The sequence below is a fragment of the Gallus gallus genome, chromosome 3, assembly GCF_016699485.2.
Source record: "Gallus gallus isolate bGalGal1 chromosome 3, bGalGal1.mat.broiler.GRCg7b, whole genome shotgun sequence".
Taxonomy (NCBI): domain Eukaryota; kingdom Metazoa; phylum Chordata; class Aves; order Galliformes; family Phasianidae; genus Gallus; species Gallus gallus.
In genome coordinates this window covers 9935987-9955234 of record NC_052534.1, presented here as the reverse complement: position 1 = coordinate 9955234, position 19248 = coordinate 9935987, and the positions used below count along the sequence as shown (strand labels likewise).

The window sequence follows — 19248 nt, the reverse complement described above, 5'->3', positions numbered from 1 at the left end:
GAATAATTCTGAGCAAGCAAAATCAGAAACACCCTTACCTGGACTGAAGGTGCTGGTTCTTGAGATTGCTTACTGGTAGTTCCCTGGAAAGATGCTGAAGCAAAACTGTCAGTCTTGTGTAATATTGGACCATCAATCCTCGCAGATGTATCTGTCCTATGTGACTGCCACGTCTCCTTTCTGTGATGAGATTCACCAGCTTGCTCATCTCCAAAGGCAGCCCAAGAACAGCTGTCCTTTTCTTCATCTTCAAAAGCATTCCAATCGGTAACCTGGTTACAACCTGCTGAACTGAAGTCCGCAAAGTCATCAGAGTCCTGAAAAGCAACGCTCTCTTCTTGAGATTTTGACACTGAATCAAAGTCTCCAAATTCACCATCATCGCCATTTTCAACCTCAGTAGTACGCTGGAAGTCTAAGCCAGAAGTTTTACTGGTAGCATCACATTCTGAAGTGTCAGCAGTCTGATTTACTTTAGCTTGATCCAACGTTGCTGGCAGCTGAGAAACAGTATTTGTGTCCCTGAATTCACCAAATGCATCATTACGTTTGCTAACATGTGCGGGCTGTTCGGAAGTTCCCTCTAAAGCTGAAGCATTTATTGATTCTTGAGCATTAATGAAAGCAGAAGATGCACTGCTGACTGAACCAAAATCACCAAAGTCATCATCATGAGTGACATGGCAAGCTACAACTTCAGTACTACTTCCACCATTCTTAACTTCTACAGAATCGTCCACGTTTTCTCCTCTGAGATGAGTGCTTAAGCTTTCAACCTCATCAATTTTGATGTCCTCTGCTCCTGAAAAACCATCAAGCTGAGAAAAATCTTTGCCATTTTCCCCATCGTGCTGTTTTCTCCTTCCGTTGTTTTCCCCATTTTCAGTAGTGCATATTGTACTTCCAGTTGTTTGAAACGTACTAGAAAAAGTAAATTCATTCACTTCCAGTGCTGAGGAATCCTGTTCACAGCTAACTTCCGCAATACAAGTCTCTTCTTCAGTATGAATTGCTCTGTTTATTCTGTTGTTTTCCTGAATGTTCAGAGAGTCTCTTTCACTAAGAACGGTGCATATTGTAGGTCCTGTTCCCTCTACATTGATTGTTTTTCTGTTTGAGAATGTAGCAAAATCTGCAAAGCCTTCGCCTGAGCTAGGAATTGAGTTCAAACTTAGCTCAGTACTATGGCTGCTAACAGTTTTTAGTCCCTTTGAATCACTGATGTTGTCTAGATCTTCTGTTCCCTGAGGATTTACAGGGTCCAATGCTGCAAATCCATTTGTTAGAATCTCTAGACATGGAAGTTTTTCACCATTACAAGCATCTATTTGCTCATCTTGGCTTTCAACTGCTACATCAGTTCTAACATCAGAAGAAAACCCCTCTGATTTCCCAGTGTTCTCTCTTTGTTCCCCTCTCTTGTTTACGTCTTCTAAACTTACATCAAAAGCAGTACCTGAAGTTCTAAACTTAGGTTTTTCTTTGCTGGTACTAGTAGCTAACGTATCAGAAAGTTCCTTAGGAGAAGTAGGAAGCTCTGCAATGCAGTCTTTAACATTTTTAACAGACGTGAAAGTTGCAATGCTAGCTACATTGTCAGAATAATCATGAAGGGGTATAAAATGATTTGTGGGTATAAATTCCTCCTTTGGATGGCTGTAGTCTGCTGCATCAAAATCAGCAAAAGCTACACCAGCAGTGCTTACACCAGAAAATCCTCCAAATTCTCCAAATTCATCTTCATCATCATCATCAGCTCCATTGTCTAGCGGTGGAGGGGATGAGGAGTACATTCGAATAATATCCGGTTCCATTGTTTAGTTCCACTTCAAAGTTAATATATTTCTGTAAAAGAAAAAAAAGTTTGTTGGAATTCTGATTTTTATTTGTTTTGTTTGTTTCACATTCTAGAAGTTTCTGTAGAGCTAAATGTCATTCATATTTGACAAGAAAGGAAGATAAGATACCACTATGTAAAATGTCTGCAGAACGTTTACCCATAACTTTCAATATTTAAAGATACTGTTTTTCTTTCTCTACAAAGAAGCCAAGCAAGGCTTACATCAGAAGGCAGGCAAAAAAAGATGGCAGCCTCAGCTCAAGCCTAAGACAACTATCTTTCAGTAGCAGTTCTGCAGGATACATAAAGCACATTATAAAGGTAGTGCCAAGAATTCCTCACTCATTTGTAAGCCATTTTCCTGTTTTAGAAGTCACAAGGAAACTTCCGAGGATGCTTCAAGACTCTTGTAAACAACTACATGACTACATTTCTCAGCAGACAGCACTGAAACACCATAACATGAAATATATTTACCTTTAGCTGTTGTGCAGCATGATAATGCAACTAAATTAAGCTTTAATCCACCAGTTGCCAACTTGCTGTCACCAGCAATTCATGAAATAGCCACTTACGCTGGTCCACCTCCTCCCACACACAGTTGTGCCCTCAGTTGACTGTGTGACAGTAATTAAACTACTTGATGGACAGCCAACAATCACGTACTTAAGATACCTCCAGACAGTAGGTTCAAAGATTCCTAAAGCTGCTTCCACAAGCTTTGAAACCGTGTAGGAATGCTGAGAGGAGCTACCATTATAATTGCTAGCTGTGATCAGCTGTCCAGCTGTTTAAGTCTCTACCTGTTCATTGGTTTCTATCAGGTTCTTTGGATTTCATAACTCCAAGCCAAAGCGTGCTGCCCCCCAACTGCTACTGCCCACCTGCTTTTGTCCTACAAAGCACCAGTGGGGAAATGCCACATTAAGCACCTTCCAGCCTGGAGCAAAGCTAACTTCTCCATCAAAGCTCATTCCCAAAAGCAGAATGGAGCAAGGTTATCCATAAAATATTTAAATGCAAAAGGAAAAAAGTAGTACGAAAGCATTCCCATGGCCTAGATAGACACAGATTGAGGACTCAACGTTGCAAACTACTCCAGACGCAGTCAAGGTATGAAGTGTTTTCCCCCAGCCTCCAAAAAATAGGCTAAACTTATTTCACCAGTGATTCACTAATCATGTGCAATAAGTAACACCATCCACATATTTACAACTCTATACACCACTTAGGTGGTTTATAACATAAAGCTCATAGAGGGAGATCTGCAACTGAGTTCTTTCCATTCCAAATGACATTTGTATAAATAAATTGGAACAACATACTAAGGATTACCTTCAGAAAAATAAGAAAAGGAAACCTTGTTATAAATAGCAAATAATTGAATTTATAATGACTAAAGTGCAGACTTTACAACACTCCTGAAGTGAAAATAAAACAAGAATCCTCAAGACCAAAGCATTTGGCCAAGGACTTAGCACAGAACCTAAACAACAGCACACCAAGGGAATAACAACAACTGAAGCTCTGTAGCTCTTTTCAAGTACAACAAGCCACAGCACTTCAGCCCAACAATTCTGTGCTTTTGCCAAGGAAGCCCAATAACTTTATGTTAACTAATCTATCTTCGTGGTTTGTTTTTCTTTCTTTTATTTTCTTTTAAAGGGTATTCTGCAGTTATAAAATAGCCTGCTTATCAAAATGAAACCAAGAAGTAATTTGTAACATAACATGAAAACTGATGACTGCAGAGAAGTGTTGTTTAGAATAAAGCTTAGGTTGTCAACAAGCTCCCACATAGGCTTACTCAGCACCAGCTGCTCAACAAGGTATTTGTGAGGAGCTTCATGCTCACATCTCAGAGGCTTCAGCTGCCAAAAGCACTCTCTGTTTTACATCAAGGTTTAGTAATTGCTGTTCAGTGTCACACGTGAATATAAAGATCCATTCCAAGATGTCTGTGGAGCATGAGTTTGAGTTCACAGGGAGACTACTCCAACCTGCTTACTTTCAAAGCTTCTGGGTTATCCATCCACTAAATACCATATCAGCATTTATTCTTTGCAACTATCTGAGCAGTCATTCCATCTTTACTCCCATATATCCAAAACTCACCACAGTCAATCATTAGCCCTAAAATTAAACACCCAATGCATCCAGACTATGACTGTATCCTGAATATTTTACTGCAGAGGAAGATCTTTAAGTTACACACAAAGAAATGTCCTGGGAAGTGGAAGCGCTGACTGGTTGTGGTTTTTTTGTAGGAAAAACACATAGAGGTTTACCAGCTATGCTCATCTCAAGGTAACAGATTTTGGGGAAAATGGTCCTCAAAGCTACAGGGGAGACTGTTAAGCTGACCAGCACTGTATCAGGAGTTTGGGCCTCCTAGGGTAACAAATCAGTAGCTCTTCAGTAACACAGTGACAATGACAGGAAGGGACAGAAATTGGCATCCATCTGGAATGGAATTCCCTCATCCCAATTCCTGCCACTAGTCCTGGAAAAAGGAGTTATTTTTAACTAAAAAAAAAAAGTAGATTTGGTAATATACACACACAGGTGTACATAAATATGTAAAATCATCCTTTGTAACTCTCAGTTAATGAGTTTCCAGTTCAATCTCAGTAGAAATTCATTATTAAACCTCCTGGAATTTACCAGGAGTATTTACAGTTCTTTGGAAAATTCAGTTGACATAGCATTTATTATTCTACACCAAGTGACAAAGCTGAACACGCAGCAAAGGCAGCAAAATACTTATTGAAATGAAAAAAATCCACAATGTTATTCCAGGGATGGTGCTGATGGGATGTAAAAGGAGCTGGAAGAGAAGCAGAGAAGTGAAATGGTTGAAATAAAGGAAGGTGAAAATAACAGTTCTGTCAAACAAACAAACAGAGAGAAGAAAAAAAAGAACAAAAAAATCTCCTCTTGAGCTCAATGTCCAACACCAACTAGAGTCATTGAGGCTAATGCAGCCTCAACACCAAATTTTACCACATCGTTACATGTTTTATTCTTTATTAGGCGGAGATTCACAAGCCCTCCAAAAGCTATCTCTAAAGTTATGTTTAAGATAGAACAGATTTTAAAACAGAAGATGAATGTTCTACAGACCACTGATTTATATTGGAAATAAAAATTTATGTATGCAACTAAATCCATAGGAATTCAAGCAGAAACCCAAACAAAATCCCTAGATGTTTCAATTACTCTCAAACAGGTAGTCTATAAAACATGATGTGTTTTAAAAAGTCAAACGCTTGTGTTAACACAAGCTAAAGTACAAAGATAACTCACTTGATTTAGAAACCAGATTTCTGAAGTCTGCAAGACCCAATCTTGAAGTTTTCAGGGTGGTAGGAGCAATAAAGACAAAGTGAAACCAAAGTATCATACACATTAGAAAAACTCCAAACGGATACAATCTCAGATTTTTCTTCTTTTGAAGCATTTTTAGAGTAAATATAACTGCTCACGTGACTTGATTAAGTAAAAAGGACATAAATCCAGGCAGGCCAGCTTCCCCAGTCCCAGAGCTCTTATTTTTACTGATGAGAAGTCACAAGAAGGGCAGGAGAAAGCATGCAAGAGAAACAGGAATATGCTTCCAGCTAGCAAATACATGCATTTACAGCTCTGCACGTAGACAGTGACGTCTACGTACAGTTTTGTTGGTTCAGTAATAAAACAAATTCACATTGTATTGTTATGGCTTAGATTTCAAAAATCTTGGAAGAGATCTGGTTCAGCTGCAGCTCATCTGCTCAGCTAAGAGATGTCAGTAGCTCAGTGGCCCACCCAGATTACTGCAGCTTGATGTATAGGAATTAGATGGGCAAGATGCTGGGAAACCTCCTAAATTATGCATAAAAAGGTTGGCCCATATCTTTTTTTTTTCCTTTTTAAATTGCATTAATAGTAACTCAAGACTAAAGGATGAAGCCTGGACAACTGAAGCTTAGTCATGTAGTAACACAATGAGACAGAGGCCTTGAAAAAGAAGGTATCAGAATTTTCAGTATGCTTTTTTTCTTTTAAAGTCTTTTTACATTTAAAGGCATATACAAGTTGGTTTTGTCACTTGTGTTATTCGAAATATCATGGTCAACTCTGCATTAGTTATTGCTCCACCACCTGACATCACAAGTTCTCATGCCTGTACTAGAAGTAACTCCACGCATTATCTGTTGTAAGAACTCTAGCCATGTTTTTTTGTTGATGGTTTACTTGATTATTCTCTTCACCTCACCTAGAAATAAACCATAAAAGAGTTCAGAAAATTCTTAGGGAAGAGGACAATCTTTAAGAAAAAAACCAAACCAACAAAACAACATTCAGAAAACAAAATGAGTAACATGGGGGCAACAAGCACCATCACTGACAGGAATTTACCTACAAGACATAGAAAGTTAAGTAGTTAATAACAAAAGAGTAGGCAAAGAAGAGCAATACTAGGGGAAAGCACAGCTCAGGTAACCCGGGACTGAAGCAGACAGCCAGAGCCCAGTCAAACTTGCAGGAAGACTTCTGATCACCCAAACACCTTCCCTTCTTCACCTTCTGCCACATAGAAGACACTTCCTTCAATTTTTCATTTCAAAGCACTTTGAAAACATCACAGGCATCATTTACACAACGGCAGTCTCACTGCACAGTACTCTGCTCCACACATTTCAGGAACAGTTGCCAAAACAGGATCTGCAAGGAGTGTTAATGTTAGTTAACCATCAAAGCTCTGATCAGATTTTCAAATCCACATCTTCTGTTAGTTCAGTCAGTTGAACCCATATGAACCACATGCATAATCACTTGCATGGGCTTGTTTATCAAATCCTTTTTGAAAGCCACCTTTTTCCCATGATGCTACAGATGCATTCTAAAAGTTTGTGTTCAAGAGTTTGTATGAATCTGTATTATAGACGAGAATAAGGTTACGTTAATACAATTTAATTGTTGTTTACAGCACCTGAACACCTATCGAACTAAATGCTTATCAGAAGGAAGAAGAGTCACACCAGTCTTCCCCCACCCTCGGGCTGACTAATTACTGATGAATTTTTTTAAATGGGGTATACTCCCAATTGTTCATACAACAAAAAACAGCACAGGCATTTTTAGCCTTCATGTAGTTTCCTTCAGAAAGGATTTAATTACGATCCCCTTACCTGACTTTCTAAAGTGTTCCACCTGCCAACCACAAACTGTTCAACCCAATTCATTACCATTCACTGAAACGTTAACTTGGTGATAAACCATAGGTCTGATAGAACAACAACTTTGTTCCTTAATTCCCTTAGTTAATCCCTGCTTCGTCTGGCACCTCAAATGAAGGCTAAGAGCTGGAACTGTGGCTTCGTCTTTTGTAGCACAGTACTCTACACCCAGCACAGACATACTCTATCAGTCATGCTGCTAGGCTGTAGCATTTTGTAAAACCAGTATTTCAAGTGATTAACCCATTCACTTGCAAAACGTGTTTTACTCAAGAAGCAGAATTTGAAACAACAACGGCAAAAAGCACCCCAATGATTGTGACAGGTTAGTTACTTTCCCCGTATTTCTGAGGGAATTGACTCCCAAATTTAAAAGCCAGCCAAGAAGTAAAGGGGCACTTTAGCATTTAACTGAATGGATACACCAATTTTTCCAACATGCTACATAGTAAGGAGTCTTTCTTGAGGGAAATTGTAACAGCCTTTAACAGAGCAGTTATTTTTTCTACTGTTTGTAACACGTAACAATCCAGATTTCTGCAGAAGACCTTACCATAGAAGCAAAGAATCAGAACGCATCTAAGTGTGCCTGTTTAGATGGGATTAATTTACCCCCAGTCACAGATTTATGTTGACGAATGTCAGCAAGTTTCTCTGAATCGCATAGTATACATTCTTAGAATGATAACGGATTGTCATCCATTTCTCATGTCATACTTTGCCCAACATCGTATCAAAGAATTGTCTTCTCCATTTTCTGTTACCTTTTACTTAGTATCAAGACAGACAAAAAAACACCTGCTGAAAACACTACTTGCTTTCATGTGTTTCTTCATATCTTGATTATTCATTATGAAGGAATCTCATAAGTTTCAGTATTTCACTGCTGAAGTCGTGCTGTCAGTGTAATTTATCAATATACTCGGAATTGCATATCAACATTTTATTTTAGAGAAAAAGCAATGCTAATCAATTTGGTCAGATCAAATTCTGTTACAGCAGCTCTTGGTTTAAATCTTTTCTTACTAAGGAAATGAGCATTTCAGCACGTAATTTGGCTTAGTTTAAAACAACGCAATAGAAGGGAGAAAAGAGAACTCTGTAAAGCTGGAAAAGATTACAGTAGTAGTTGATTTAAGCTTTGATAGTGCAAGGATTTGTAAGAACAAAATCCACACACTACTTTTACCTCAGATCATTAATTCGGTTTTCCAAATGCCATCAAACCAGGGTATCCCATTATTTTCCTGTAGGAAATAGGGAACAATATCTGCTTTCCTCATACTGAGCCACATCACTGTTCATTACCTTTTTGCAGAGTAATAGAGAGCCTAACAAAGACACGGCAGCAAAAAGCGCAATGTAATTACAATACACCAAAGCAGGTTTAAATAGCTCATTGTCTGTGTACTTTCTAAGGCAAAACTTGAAGAACCAAACATGCTATTTATATAAAACCTAAAAAATTTTAAAAATAAAAAATACGGGGGGCCACAAAGAATATTGCTAGGTAAAGAAATAACTGAGATTTGTAAAACTTACACAAATTCATCATAGATTAGAACGTTTCCTTGAACTTAAGGGGAACATTAGCAACACAATGAATAACCACTCAATTGTGGTTTATTCTGAAAGCAAAGCCGAGTTAAGCAACCCATCAAAACCCATAAAGAAACATAAAATAATGAGGGATGGCATGAGCAAGATCCCCATGACAGAAACAACAACGCTGCTGAAATGCCTGGCAGTAAAAAGCTTGCAATGCCAAGGAGGTGGGTTCAAGTCATGAGCTGTTCGAATCTGTTCTTTCCAAGAACATTCAGCTCTTGTCTGCAAGTGAATTCCTCAAACAAATATCAAAACTATCCTGCTAAAGACCAGATTTAGACTTTGCAAAGTGTTGCCTCGCAGTAGGAAAAGCTGTCTTCTGTTATAACTTTGCCTTTTCATTACCTTATTAACAATGGAAAATGGATTTCTGGTCTTCCTGTACTGCACCTGAGAACTCATTTCTAGAAGGGCAGCTACAAATGAGGGAAATCTGTTAAACTAGCATTCCTACAAACACAATCCAATCTAGAAAGAGTCATTCTCCAAGCTCTGCAGTCAATACGTTCCCAAATTGGTTTATTAAGTTTAGTTTTCTTTTCAGAGTAACTTACCAGCAAATAACATACAGAAAGAAAATGTTTACTTCATAAAGCCTCCAGAAATCAATGCTTTCGATTCTGAATCTGATGTTGTTACAGCCAGAAGGTCCATTATCCAGCATTGGAGTTTCAGGACACTGTTTTTGCTTGGACATATATAAGTTGAGGAAAACAATGTTCTCCAGCTCCAATACATCCAGGGTATCTAAATATAAGCCTTATTTCTCATCACCCAACATTTGGAATTAATCAATACCACCGTGCATTACTGCAGTTTCAACAAACACTGAATATGCCAGACACCTTCTATTAGAAAGCACTGTATGTAAGAAGAGCACTGAAGTAGCAAAACTCAGGAGACTTCCATCAGAATTCAGGCACTTATCTCAATCTTCCTGACCTCTTGCCTCCCCCAAGCAGGCGGTGAAAACAAGGCATCTTCAGACAGTTCAGCCTATATTAGAATCAAACTTCTTTGCTGCTGCTCCTCTTCCCCATCACATACAATAAGAATAGGGAAGGTGATACAAATACGAGATGTAAATAAGTCTGCAGTACCTTCCTTATTAAGAAATGATCAAAAAACCAGCTTTCACTTGCTGTGCTGTTTCACTTCTCCTTCTTCCATCTAGACTTAACTCTGGAATCTAAGAAACATTTGAAAAACATGAATGTGGACATTGAGTTTGTTCATGATGCCCCTCTTAACCAAGAACAGCATTGCTTCCCCAAAACAAAAAGACCAGGTTACTATTTATAAAGTTACAGTACACAAGAAAACCACATGACATTTCCACTCAAAAACAACTGATTTTGCTTCAACAGCTGCAGAGAAAGACACTGTCTGAATCTAAATCTGCAAACATATGTTGGGAAAGGTGTTCTAAGAACAGGCATGTTTTCTACTCACATAAGCAAACATGCCTGGCTGGGAAAGTCAATCAAGTTTAAGATCTGGTGCTGTGGGAACACTGCACTTGTGCACAATGTACTGTACACATCCATACAATGTGTAAAGTGAGACAGATTGCGTAAGTCACACATAACTGGGATGTTTTCATTCTCATCATTTCTCAAATTCATCTAACAACAGCGTTCAAAACCCTGTGAGAAAATGTGCTCCTGGATGTTAGCTTGTAACACGTCATTTGGGAACCTGTTCCAAATCAAGATCAAAAGGCACTGGATTAAGAAGTATTAAAAGTAAATTACCTAAGCTCAACTCTTCCTAGAGATTTATTTACAGAGCAATACGTTCTCCGTTACATCTAAAACCTTCACACTTCATTGATGCTACAATAAAGAGCAGATTACTACAGCTCAGAAGTGCACTCTTAAAGAAAAGGGTCTCACAAAGCTCAGCAGAGGAAACACGCCAGAACAAGCAGATCAGCCACAGTTCTTCCCTCCATTACTGTAAACTCTAGCTTGTTTTCCTTCAACACAGAATGAACAAATAGGTGAGAAAACCAATGCAAAAAAGTTAAACACTTATGAAGAACTGACATTATTGGCTATCTATCCCACCCACAGATATTATGGCACATTAAGAACACGATACATGGAGGGCATCTAAAATACTCCCAAAGAACAAGGTCTATTTCCCATCATCTTTCAACGGATAAATGAACTTAAGGTTTCACATTCCCTTTCCCCATAACCTTGTAACATAAAGAGAAAAGAGGATTTGCCTTCCTTGTGGTTCTTCCAGAACAGAACTTTTGGATTCAAAAAACACAAATTATTTGCCCTATGAAGTGGACTCATTACGTCACCTTGCAGCCAGTGCCACTACAGAGACATTTGGATGTGAACCCAAAGCTTTAATTGCTGAAGACATAAGCATAGAAGAGAGTCTACTGGAAACAAGACTGTCAGTTTTCAGACAAGGCACATTTCAAGATTTCTTTGTGTGTGTGTGTATAAGGAGCAGTCAGCATTGTGTTTTCTATAAAAAGGAAAAAGAAAATTACAAGACAAGATAGCAAGAAACCCAATGGTAAGCAGGATCTGAGAAAGGCACTTCTCCAAAGAGGACTATCCAGAAAAGTCGTAAATGAGTATTTTGAAGCCCCGTGAAAAGGTTAGCATGCCATCGCAGTGATACATTCACAAAGACATAGTTTAAGTTGTCAGATAATACAATAGCACAGAAAGAAATGAGCATTTTGTAGGAAAAGATAATAAGTATCTGAAAGACGATTATGCTGCAGAGTATAGTGCAAACCAGACCTAGCATGGGTTTCTTTACCACAGGTTTTCCAACTGATACTGCTACCTTTCTGCAAGGACAGCTCTATGAATATTTCAAAAGGAAAGGGCAAAGAGTTGACTGAAGTCTGTCTAAGCCGGTTTATTATTTCTACTGTGAAAGACAAGTCTTTTGAAAGTACCTGAGAGCTTCAGAACGAGTTATTTTGATGTAACTAAGGCATTAAAATGCTGACATTAACTTAAGTTACTGAAGCAATATTTGACTTTACTTATGAACATAAAATCATGCCCTGCCTTAATCAACAGAAATACGTACCACAAATATCAATTCACTGTAAATAATTTTTTTAGGTCTTATAGATTTGTGAAATCCTTCGCTAAATGAGATCCTTTAGGCTGAGATCCTTTAGCTGCTTATTTATAAACAAATGAAGGAAGTCAAGAGAAGGGGTCATACTTTCACATGACCTTAGAAGGTCACGTAGCACACATTTTATACAAACATCACGTGAAGTGGAACCAACGTAGCACGTTACTTTTTCTGAAGCCTATTTTTTATACAGTAAATTTATATTTAAGTTCTCCTACCCTCAAATCTGTGCTATTTGTTTTCACCTACGTGAAAGGGATGTATGAAAAACACACACCAAACCCCTTAGCAGTCATAGCTACTTCATTTCTTCCCCCAGCTCACGTTATATTCCTCCAGTTAGGCATAGGAGAGTGCATGCAGACATCTGGGTGCACCAACAACACAGTGTTTTTAGGCTTAAAGTAGGCTAATTGGCTTTCCAAGTCTGGTTGATACACCCAGAGAACAAACCAAGATGGAAATACTTTTAATTATGCTCAACCTCTGAGGACCAGCCCCGTTAAAAAAGCAACATCCATCACACTCACTTTGCCACAAACTTAACAGCTGAAGAAACGTGCTCTGATGAGGCACACCACGCTGTAAGCCACGCATGAAACCAGAACTTACACGACCATCACAGCACAGCCCTTGTTGATGAAGCGTCTCCTACTACCTCATGAGCACAAGTTCACTTCACAAGGAGCATTAAGCTTGCCAAAGTTCCAGTTTCTATGCAGAGAGCTGAAGCTGGATGGAGGGCTGCCACGAGCGGGACACCAACTCGAAGCCACCCCGAAGGCACACTAAGGTGTAATCCTTGACTTAAGGAATCGTCTCCTCTGAGAAGAACGCTGTGGTCTGTCAGGCAGCCACTTACAGCAGCAAACTGAAGCATCAGCACTGGCGCTTCACCAATTTTGTCCCCATTTTAGAACAGCGCTGCTTGGAAAAATTAAAAAAAAAATAAAAATAAAAGAATCCTACGAGATAACTTTTCTCCAGCACATCATCTTCAGCGACTGACACTCCGAAAAGTGACCTTAGGGGCTGAAGGCAGTGCCCCGGCCCCCAGCTGCCCGCCCCACACGGCTGGGAGCCGCCTCACGACGGGCCCGGCCCGGCGGCTCCGCAGCCCGCGGGGCTCACCGAAGGGCAAAGCCCGGAGGCGGCCGCCTGCTCTGAGGCGGTCCCGTCCCCTGAGGGGAGAGAAGGACGGGGCAGCGCTGTGGAGATTTTCTCCTCGCCCTCCTCCCGGGCGCGGGAAAGAAGGACAGAAAGGCGATGCCCTCACGGGGCCCGCGCCGAGCGCGCCCGGCTCCAGGAAAATCCCCGTCCGCTTTCGTGGGGCAGGGGGTACCTTCCCCGGCCAGGCCCGGAGGAAGCGAGCCGCTCCAGCGCGGCGACCCACAGAGTGCGGCGGTGGCCTTGCGTCCTACCTGAGGGCTGCGCAGCGGGCGGCGGGGCCCGGGCGGGCATGGCGGCGGTGGGGAAGAGGCGCGGGGACGCGGCCGGTTACCTGAGGCCTCCCGCGGCAGCCGCCATCGAGGGGGAACCCATGTCACGGCGACAGGAACAGCGTCGCGGCGGCCCGGCCCCCTCCCGGCGGCCACCTCCTCCTGCCCTGCCGCCACCGCCCACTTGGCCCCGCTCTTCCCGTCAGCCCCCGCACTGCCACCGCCCTTGGAACCGGCGTCACTCCCAGCAACGGCCGCGAGAACGCGAAGAAATAAAAAAGCGAGGTACGCTACTATGGGAATGGCTCCTCCGTTACAGGAAGCAGCCGGGCCGCTCTGCGGCCGCCATCTTGGGTGCTGGCAAACTGCCTCACTCTCTGTAGGTCGGCCATCTTGGACGAGGGGTGAGGTAGGGAGGCAGGGAGGTGACGCTGCGGCTGCCATGTTGAGTGAGGGCAGCCTGACAAGATCTTGATGGTGCTGCCGTATGAGGTGGTTTAACTTCTAATTCTTGAGGGGCAGGGTAACATTTTTTGCATAGGAAATTGGTTATTGTAAGCTTTTTCGCTTTTGAAGTTTATAGGGAAGCAGTCTGATCCTGTATTTATGATCCCACAATCCTGTTTCCCAATTCCGTCTCTGAAACAGATGGGGCAATCATCGTTCCACTTTTCATGTCTCTGTGTGACCAGAGGGTAAACATCTTGAACTTCAGAGTCTGCATACCACCTAATCCCGAGGGAGTCCCCAGGGCCTGTCTGCATTGAGCTGAAACCTCAGTTCTTAAGCATCAGGATCTGCCAGATTTACAGCCTTCAAAGAGTAGGTTGGTACAAATTTGTTTCTGGAAAATGAGATTCTTAAGTGCATACATCTCGTGGTGAGGGTATGTGCAACATCAGCCAAATCCTGTTTTAGCTGACCTGGCTCTCTCAAAGTTGTATTTTTATGGTTTTGTTAGCTGGTGGGTTGTGCAAACGCTGTAGAAAGTAGTAGAAAGATGATCAATAAAGCATGCAGGGAAATACTGTGTTCTTTATATCTTTTTTTTAATATGCTTTTCCCCCCCAAGTAGACAATGGTTTGACTTCGTTGATGAAAGAACACTTACAGCAAAAACACTAAGTAAAACCATGAGAAATAATACATTCATGTTTCTATTTCTCAAGTATGTTGTTGTTGTTTTCTATGACCTGTTTACACGGTATTGGTAAGTAGTGTCAGAGCTGCAAACACATCAGGTATTTAAAAATGCGTAACATTGCTTTAAATAAAGTTCCAGGTCTGCTGTATTTATGAACACTGCAATGGTTAAAGCATACTGACAGATTATGATATTAAAATAGTGTAAAAATAGAACCTACAGAGGTTTGAGCATGTATTTAGACACAGTTTTCCTGAGGAATACTTAAAACAGGGTTATACAGAGGGCATTTTATGGTTGAGATGGGTTTGTGAATAAAAATGCCTTCAATACTCTGAAGAGTAATTATAATTAATTTGCTGAGTTTAATAAGCCACATGAGTCCTCTAGGAAGCATGGGAGAACTATATTGTTAATAGAGTATTTCAGCTGCATTAGGAATCTTGGTAGAATAGCTGGAAACAATCATAGGTGACTATTAATGAGGCTGTGTGACTTGTATTTTGCCACCTGGTGGCTGTTTTTTTCAGCTTAGCATCCAAAATAGTGTAAAGCCTGTGCTGACCTGGCAGGACAGAAGCAGCAACAAGGGAGCTGAAAGGTAAGCAATTTAGCAGTCAAAGAACTTTGACCTTCACCCAGTGTATAGCACCGTGGTTTACAGTTGTAAGGGTGAAGAGAAGAATCTGTAAAAGAAGAACGCTTGTTAAGAACCTGATAAACTAGGTCAGTTCTTCTCATCTCTGGCAACAGACTAAGTTGCAAGGGCCCAAAATATACAGTTTCCCATACCAGTTGTGTTTGGTTAATGGCTATTGGCTGTGAGTGTTCACTACCTTTACGGCAACATTGTAAATAACATAATTAGAGAGGTTTATTTTATAATTAACTTATCTTCTACAACTGGTGTGAACGAGTATACTGGATAAACACCATGCCCCGTGAAAACCCAAGCAGCAACCTCAGCCCCAGCACCCTAAAGCAAATGTAAAACCCTTTAGTGGAAAAATCCAAACCCACAGGCCGGATTGTGCATGACAGGAAGAGAGCTAGAAAGATCAGCAGTGTCAGTAAATGTGGTCCTAGAATAGAAGGAAAATGGTTAAGTAGAATTACCAGATGATTTGAGGAAGTGAATCATATCCTAAGCTACAAGGAAAGACAGAAAATCCGTCCAAATGGTCTTTGCCAGTCTCACCAGAGGGAAACTTCCTTCTATTTCTTGGTGGTATTTAGTAGTTCCTAGGATCAGAAGCTTTAATGGGTATGCAGTTTTGCATCCGTACAAGTCATTTAACTTGAATGCAGGATCAGATGAGAGGTAAGTGTTCTACATGAACAAGTGATCTTCACTTAGGCATAGAGTGAATGATTGGCAAGGTGTGTGGGATTTTTTTTTAGTCACTCCTGCGTAAGCTTTGCTGATTGAGAGAGATTACATTTACTGACGAAGGCAGACTGACTCTTTATAATAGCATTAGCCATTTTATGTGTTTGTTCTGTGAAGTGAAATGTGTGAATTACAACACTAATTTCAAGGTTATGTTTTCAACTTAACAAAGTCTCCTTTACAGAACTGCCTAGATTATAGACACTATGTTATTTGGATATATTTTTTTCAGTGATGTTCTATAAATCTTCTAATATTTTAAAGAGGTTTTTTTTTAGTCTTATACTTTCATGTGATTTTTTTCAGCACAGTGAAGAAACGTTATGTTGAGATGTTCCTCTCAGTGTGAAGCTTCTTTTACATAGTGCAACAGAGAGGGGTTTAAGTCAGGTGGAACTAACCTTGTTAACTCCAAGGTCCGGTCTTTTTACCAGCAGCAAAGCAGCTTTATCATGCACTTCTGCTAAGTCGTAAACTGTCAGGAGAGGGCGCAGCATTACTACAAGTTTTAGGTGGAAAAGGAATCTTGGTGTGCCAAGGTGATTCAGAAAGACTGTCTCCCAAAAACCCATGTGTTCTGCACACTGGTTTGGGAACTGAGGATAACAGGGAGGGCTTATGATCTGCAGCCATGTTCTTCATAAAACTCAGCTAGTAATTCTGAAGAAAATTGAGTGTCCGTTGGGAAATCATGTAGCTTTCTATTTTTAATTTTGGAGTTTACAATGCAATTGCTAACTATCTTTTGGCTTTATTATACGCTCTACCACTTTTGCATGGTATAGTGCAGAGTATCTTCTGAAAGATGTTGGTTTGCTAGCAGTGCTGTCTTTTTTTCTTTTTTTAACTTAGTATTATTTTCTTACTTGCAAAATATGCACAGTACAACATGGCTCCTGGCAGTGAAAGCTTTTTCTGATTTCACTGCCTAGTGTATGGGGAAGAAACTTGCTCTAATCAAAGACTTATTCAAGTCTTTAAACTTCAGACAGCGTGCTTCCTTCTTTGCTGAGTGCGGCAGTGTTGTTGATCATAAAGCAGACGTTCTGTTTCCTGAGAAAACATGGGGCTTGATTTTTCTTCTTTAATTTTTTTATTCACCATTGAATCAGACACAAGATTTGAGGTTATCTATAGAACTAATTTAAAACATTATCTGCACCTACTGGATGATTTTGTTCCACTAATGCCTTTCATTTGTGCTATTGTTAGCGTAATGCTAACTAATTTAATATTTTTTTTCCTGTGGAAATGATTTTAAAAAGTAGAAAATCAAGCAAATTGAAAACAGGAAATGGAGGTTTTTGCATTTTGTCTTCACAGAATGTTTTGATTTTTTTTCCCCCATCCTGACTTCAAACTGAATAGGCACATTTCTGTGAAATGCTTTTAATTCAGCAGAGCTGCATTTATCTTAGACCATTATAGCTGAAATAACCGCTGTTACTACATTATCAAGAAGAAAGACCTTGTCTGACTGAATTCACCAATCAGCCTTGAAAGCTTTACGTGCAAATTGTTTGTGGCAGTGGTTTCATAAGGTGGATGTTATCAAAGCTGTCTGAGTGAATAATGAGTCTTTTCCTCTGGCTTCTGTGTAGGCAAGAGTTAGTGACAGAAAAACTGTTACTGCTAGCTAACTTAAGCAAAGCTGTGTGTGAGGATGAACTAAGCAGCCTGCTACTGAACTGCACTGCTGATCTGTCCTTCAGCATCAAAAGGTGGTAAAACAGACCTGTGTGCAGTTGTTGCTTTTTACTTTACACAGTGGTTGATGCCTTGAGATCCATCCAGAATCAGTGCAAACTTCCTGGCTCTTCCAGTGCAAGCCTCTTCTTTGTATTCAGGAAGCCAGTAGTACCTCTTGGTCCCAGCTACATCGGGGATCCCCTTGTGAAGAGCCCAGCAGCTTTACCCTATTTGTCTGTGAGCTGGCTGTGCAGCAAGGAATTTGAGGATCCATATTCCCTGCGCTTCAGACAGTGTCTTTATTCCTGCTCTGTGTTGTCTTGCCTCTCTCCTAATGGCGAAAGCAATTTGCTGAGCTCCATGCTGGATGTTAACTGTTAGGACCACCTGTGTGGCAATCACTGTTTCTTCCAGGGCTGTAATACTTCTCAAATCCCTTCAGAGGTTTCTGAGGGACTCTTCAGAACATCTTGAATGCCTGCGTCTTCTGTATCACTGCTAATTCCATTAGTATTGACCTTTGGGCAAGTAAAATAATTAGGCACTCAATTAGTTTGTTTTAGGTATCCCATAGGCATGCCTTGGGTTTTCCCAGATGGAGGAACTGCCTCCATTTGTTCTAGTTGTAAGGGCATAAAATACATAACATATTACTGTTGCTTTATATGCAACATGCAAAGTCTCTGGAATGCAAGTTTGTTACTATTTCATACAAATCACACATATCTCCCTAGCTATCTTTACTGGAGTCACAGTTACAAAAGCTAGAAGGCATTCTCCATTAGCAGCCCAATCTCTTGTGACTCACAAGCCATTAAAAATACCAAAATTGTCTTTAAACAATTCTAAATGTGTTAAATACCAAGAACCCTCTGTAGTTACAGAAGAGAGGGGGGGGGGAAAAGGATGAAATGGCAGCTACATCAGGCAGGCCTTAGAAACCTATATCCAAAGGGCCTGTAGGTTCTTTCATGTTTGTCTCAGGCTTCTTTGGGCAAAGATAGGATTGAGGACACTCAGTACTGTTTTTGAGAGGCATGGGGTTTTGTGTTGTTTGTGTATGTGTGTGTTTGGTTTGTTTTTGTCTCTCAAGGAGCTCAATTCTAGGTCTCAATCGTGTTTTCAGCTGTTTTGGAGCCTCTAGTGAACACTGAGGATCACGTTCCTTCCACGTGAATGCTACCCAGTGGACTAACCAGCTCATGAATGTCAAACCAGCCTCATTCTTCCTGCCATGGTTTACACTACGTCCTCAAAGTAGCAGAAATTAATGATATCATTGAGGTCATACTACCTATATGCCTGGTCTCTACATACTTATATATGCAATTCATCAGCAACATGTGCAAAATATATTTTATTGTGTGCATTCTAGTGCAGGTAAGGTTTCTGAGGAGAGGCAATAGAAAAAAAAGCAATTCTCAGAAGAGAATTCAAAATCATTCATTTAACAGCAGTACTTTGTCTTTAAGAGGCCTGGGTTGTGAATTCTGTACAGTTTAAGTTGAAAAATGCTAAAACGATTGGAGATTATTGTTCTGTTTTAGTGATTCAATTTACTTATTGGATAAATGCAAGTTGATTTCCATAGCCATCCTCTTTCCTTGTATGCTAGCGCCTCTCTGATGACAGGAGTCAAGAGTCATCAAATTCCCTCACAGATAAGCTGATAGGAAATTCTAAGGTACAAATTACTAACCCTGTGTTTGTGATGAGCACTATTACAGTGATCTCTTGCACACTGAGCTGTTCAGAGGAGTACGACTCATGCCTGTAATCTCTTAACATCT

The 19248-nt window shown here is 40.4% G+C and overlaps 2 protein-coding genes across 6 annotated transcripts in view; one reads left to right on the top strand and one right to left on the bottom strand.

The window, feature by feature from the left end:
* The window catches only part of AFTPH (aftiphilin), a 44057-nt gene extending 30711 nt beyond the window's left edge, over positions 1–13346 (bottom strand). For 2 of the 5 annotated variants that reach the window (XM_419346.7, XM_004940207.5), the window contains exons 1-2: positions 13218–13346; positions 39–1845 (exon numbers count right to left, since the gene is read on the bottom strand). In XM_419346.7, the coding sequence (XP_419346.3) occupies positions 39–1814 (1776 nt within the window). In that variant the 5' untranslated portion in view covers positions 1815–1845; positions 13218–13346. Of the gene's footprint in view, positions 1–38; positions 1846–12408; positions 12721–13217 lie in introns of all 5 variants that reach the window. The other 3 variants (XM_004940206.5, XM_040697715.2, XM_046939642.1) reach the window with 2 other exon arrangements.
* Positions 12154–19248, top strand: part of LOC121110286 (translation initiation factor IF-2-like) — a 26282-nt gene continuing 19187 nt past the window's right edge. Inside the window, exons 1-4 of the mRNA XM_040698112.1 lie at positions 12154–12200; positions 12835–13520; positions 13884–14061; positions 14910–14980. Of these exons, the coding sequence (XP_040554046.1) occupies positions 12154–12200; positions 12835–13520; positions 13884–14002 (852 nt within the window). The 3' untranslated portion in view covers positions 14003–14061; positions 14910–14980. The remainder of the gene's footprint in view (positions 12201–12834; positions 13521–13883; positions 14062–14909; positions 14981–19248) is intronic.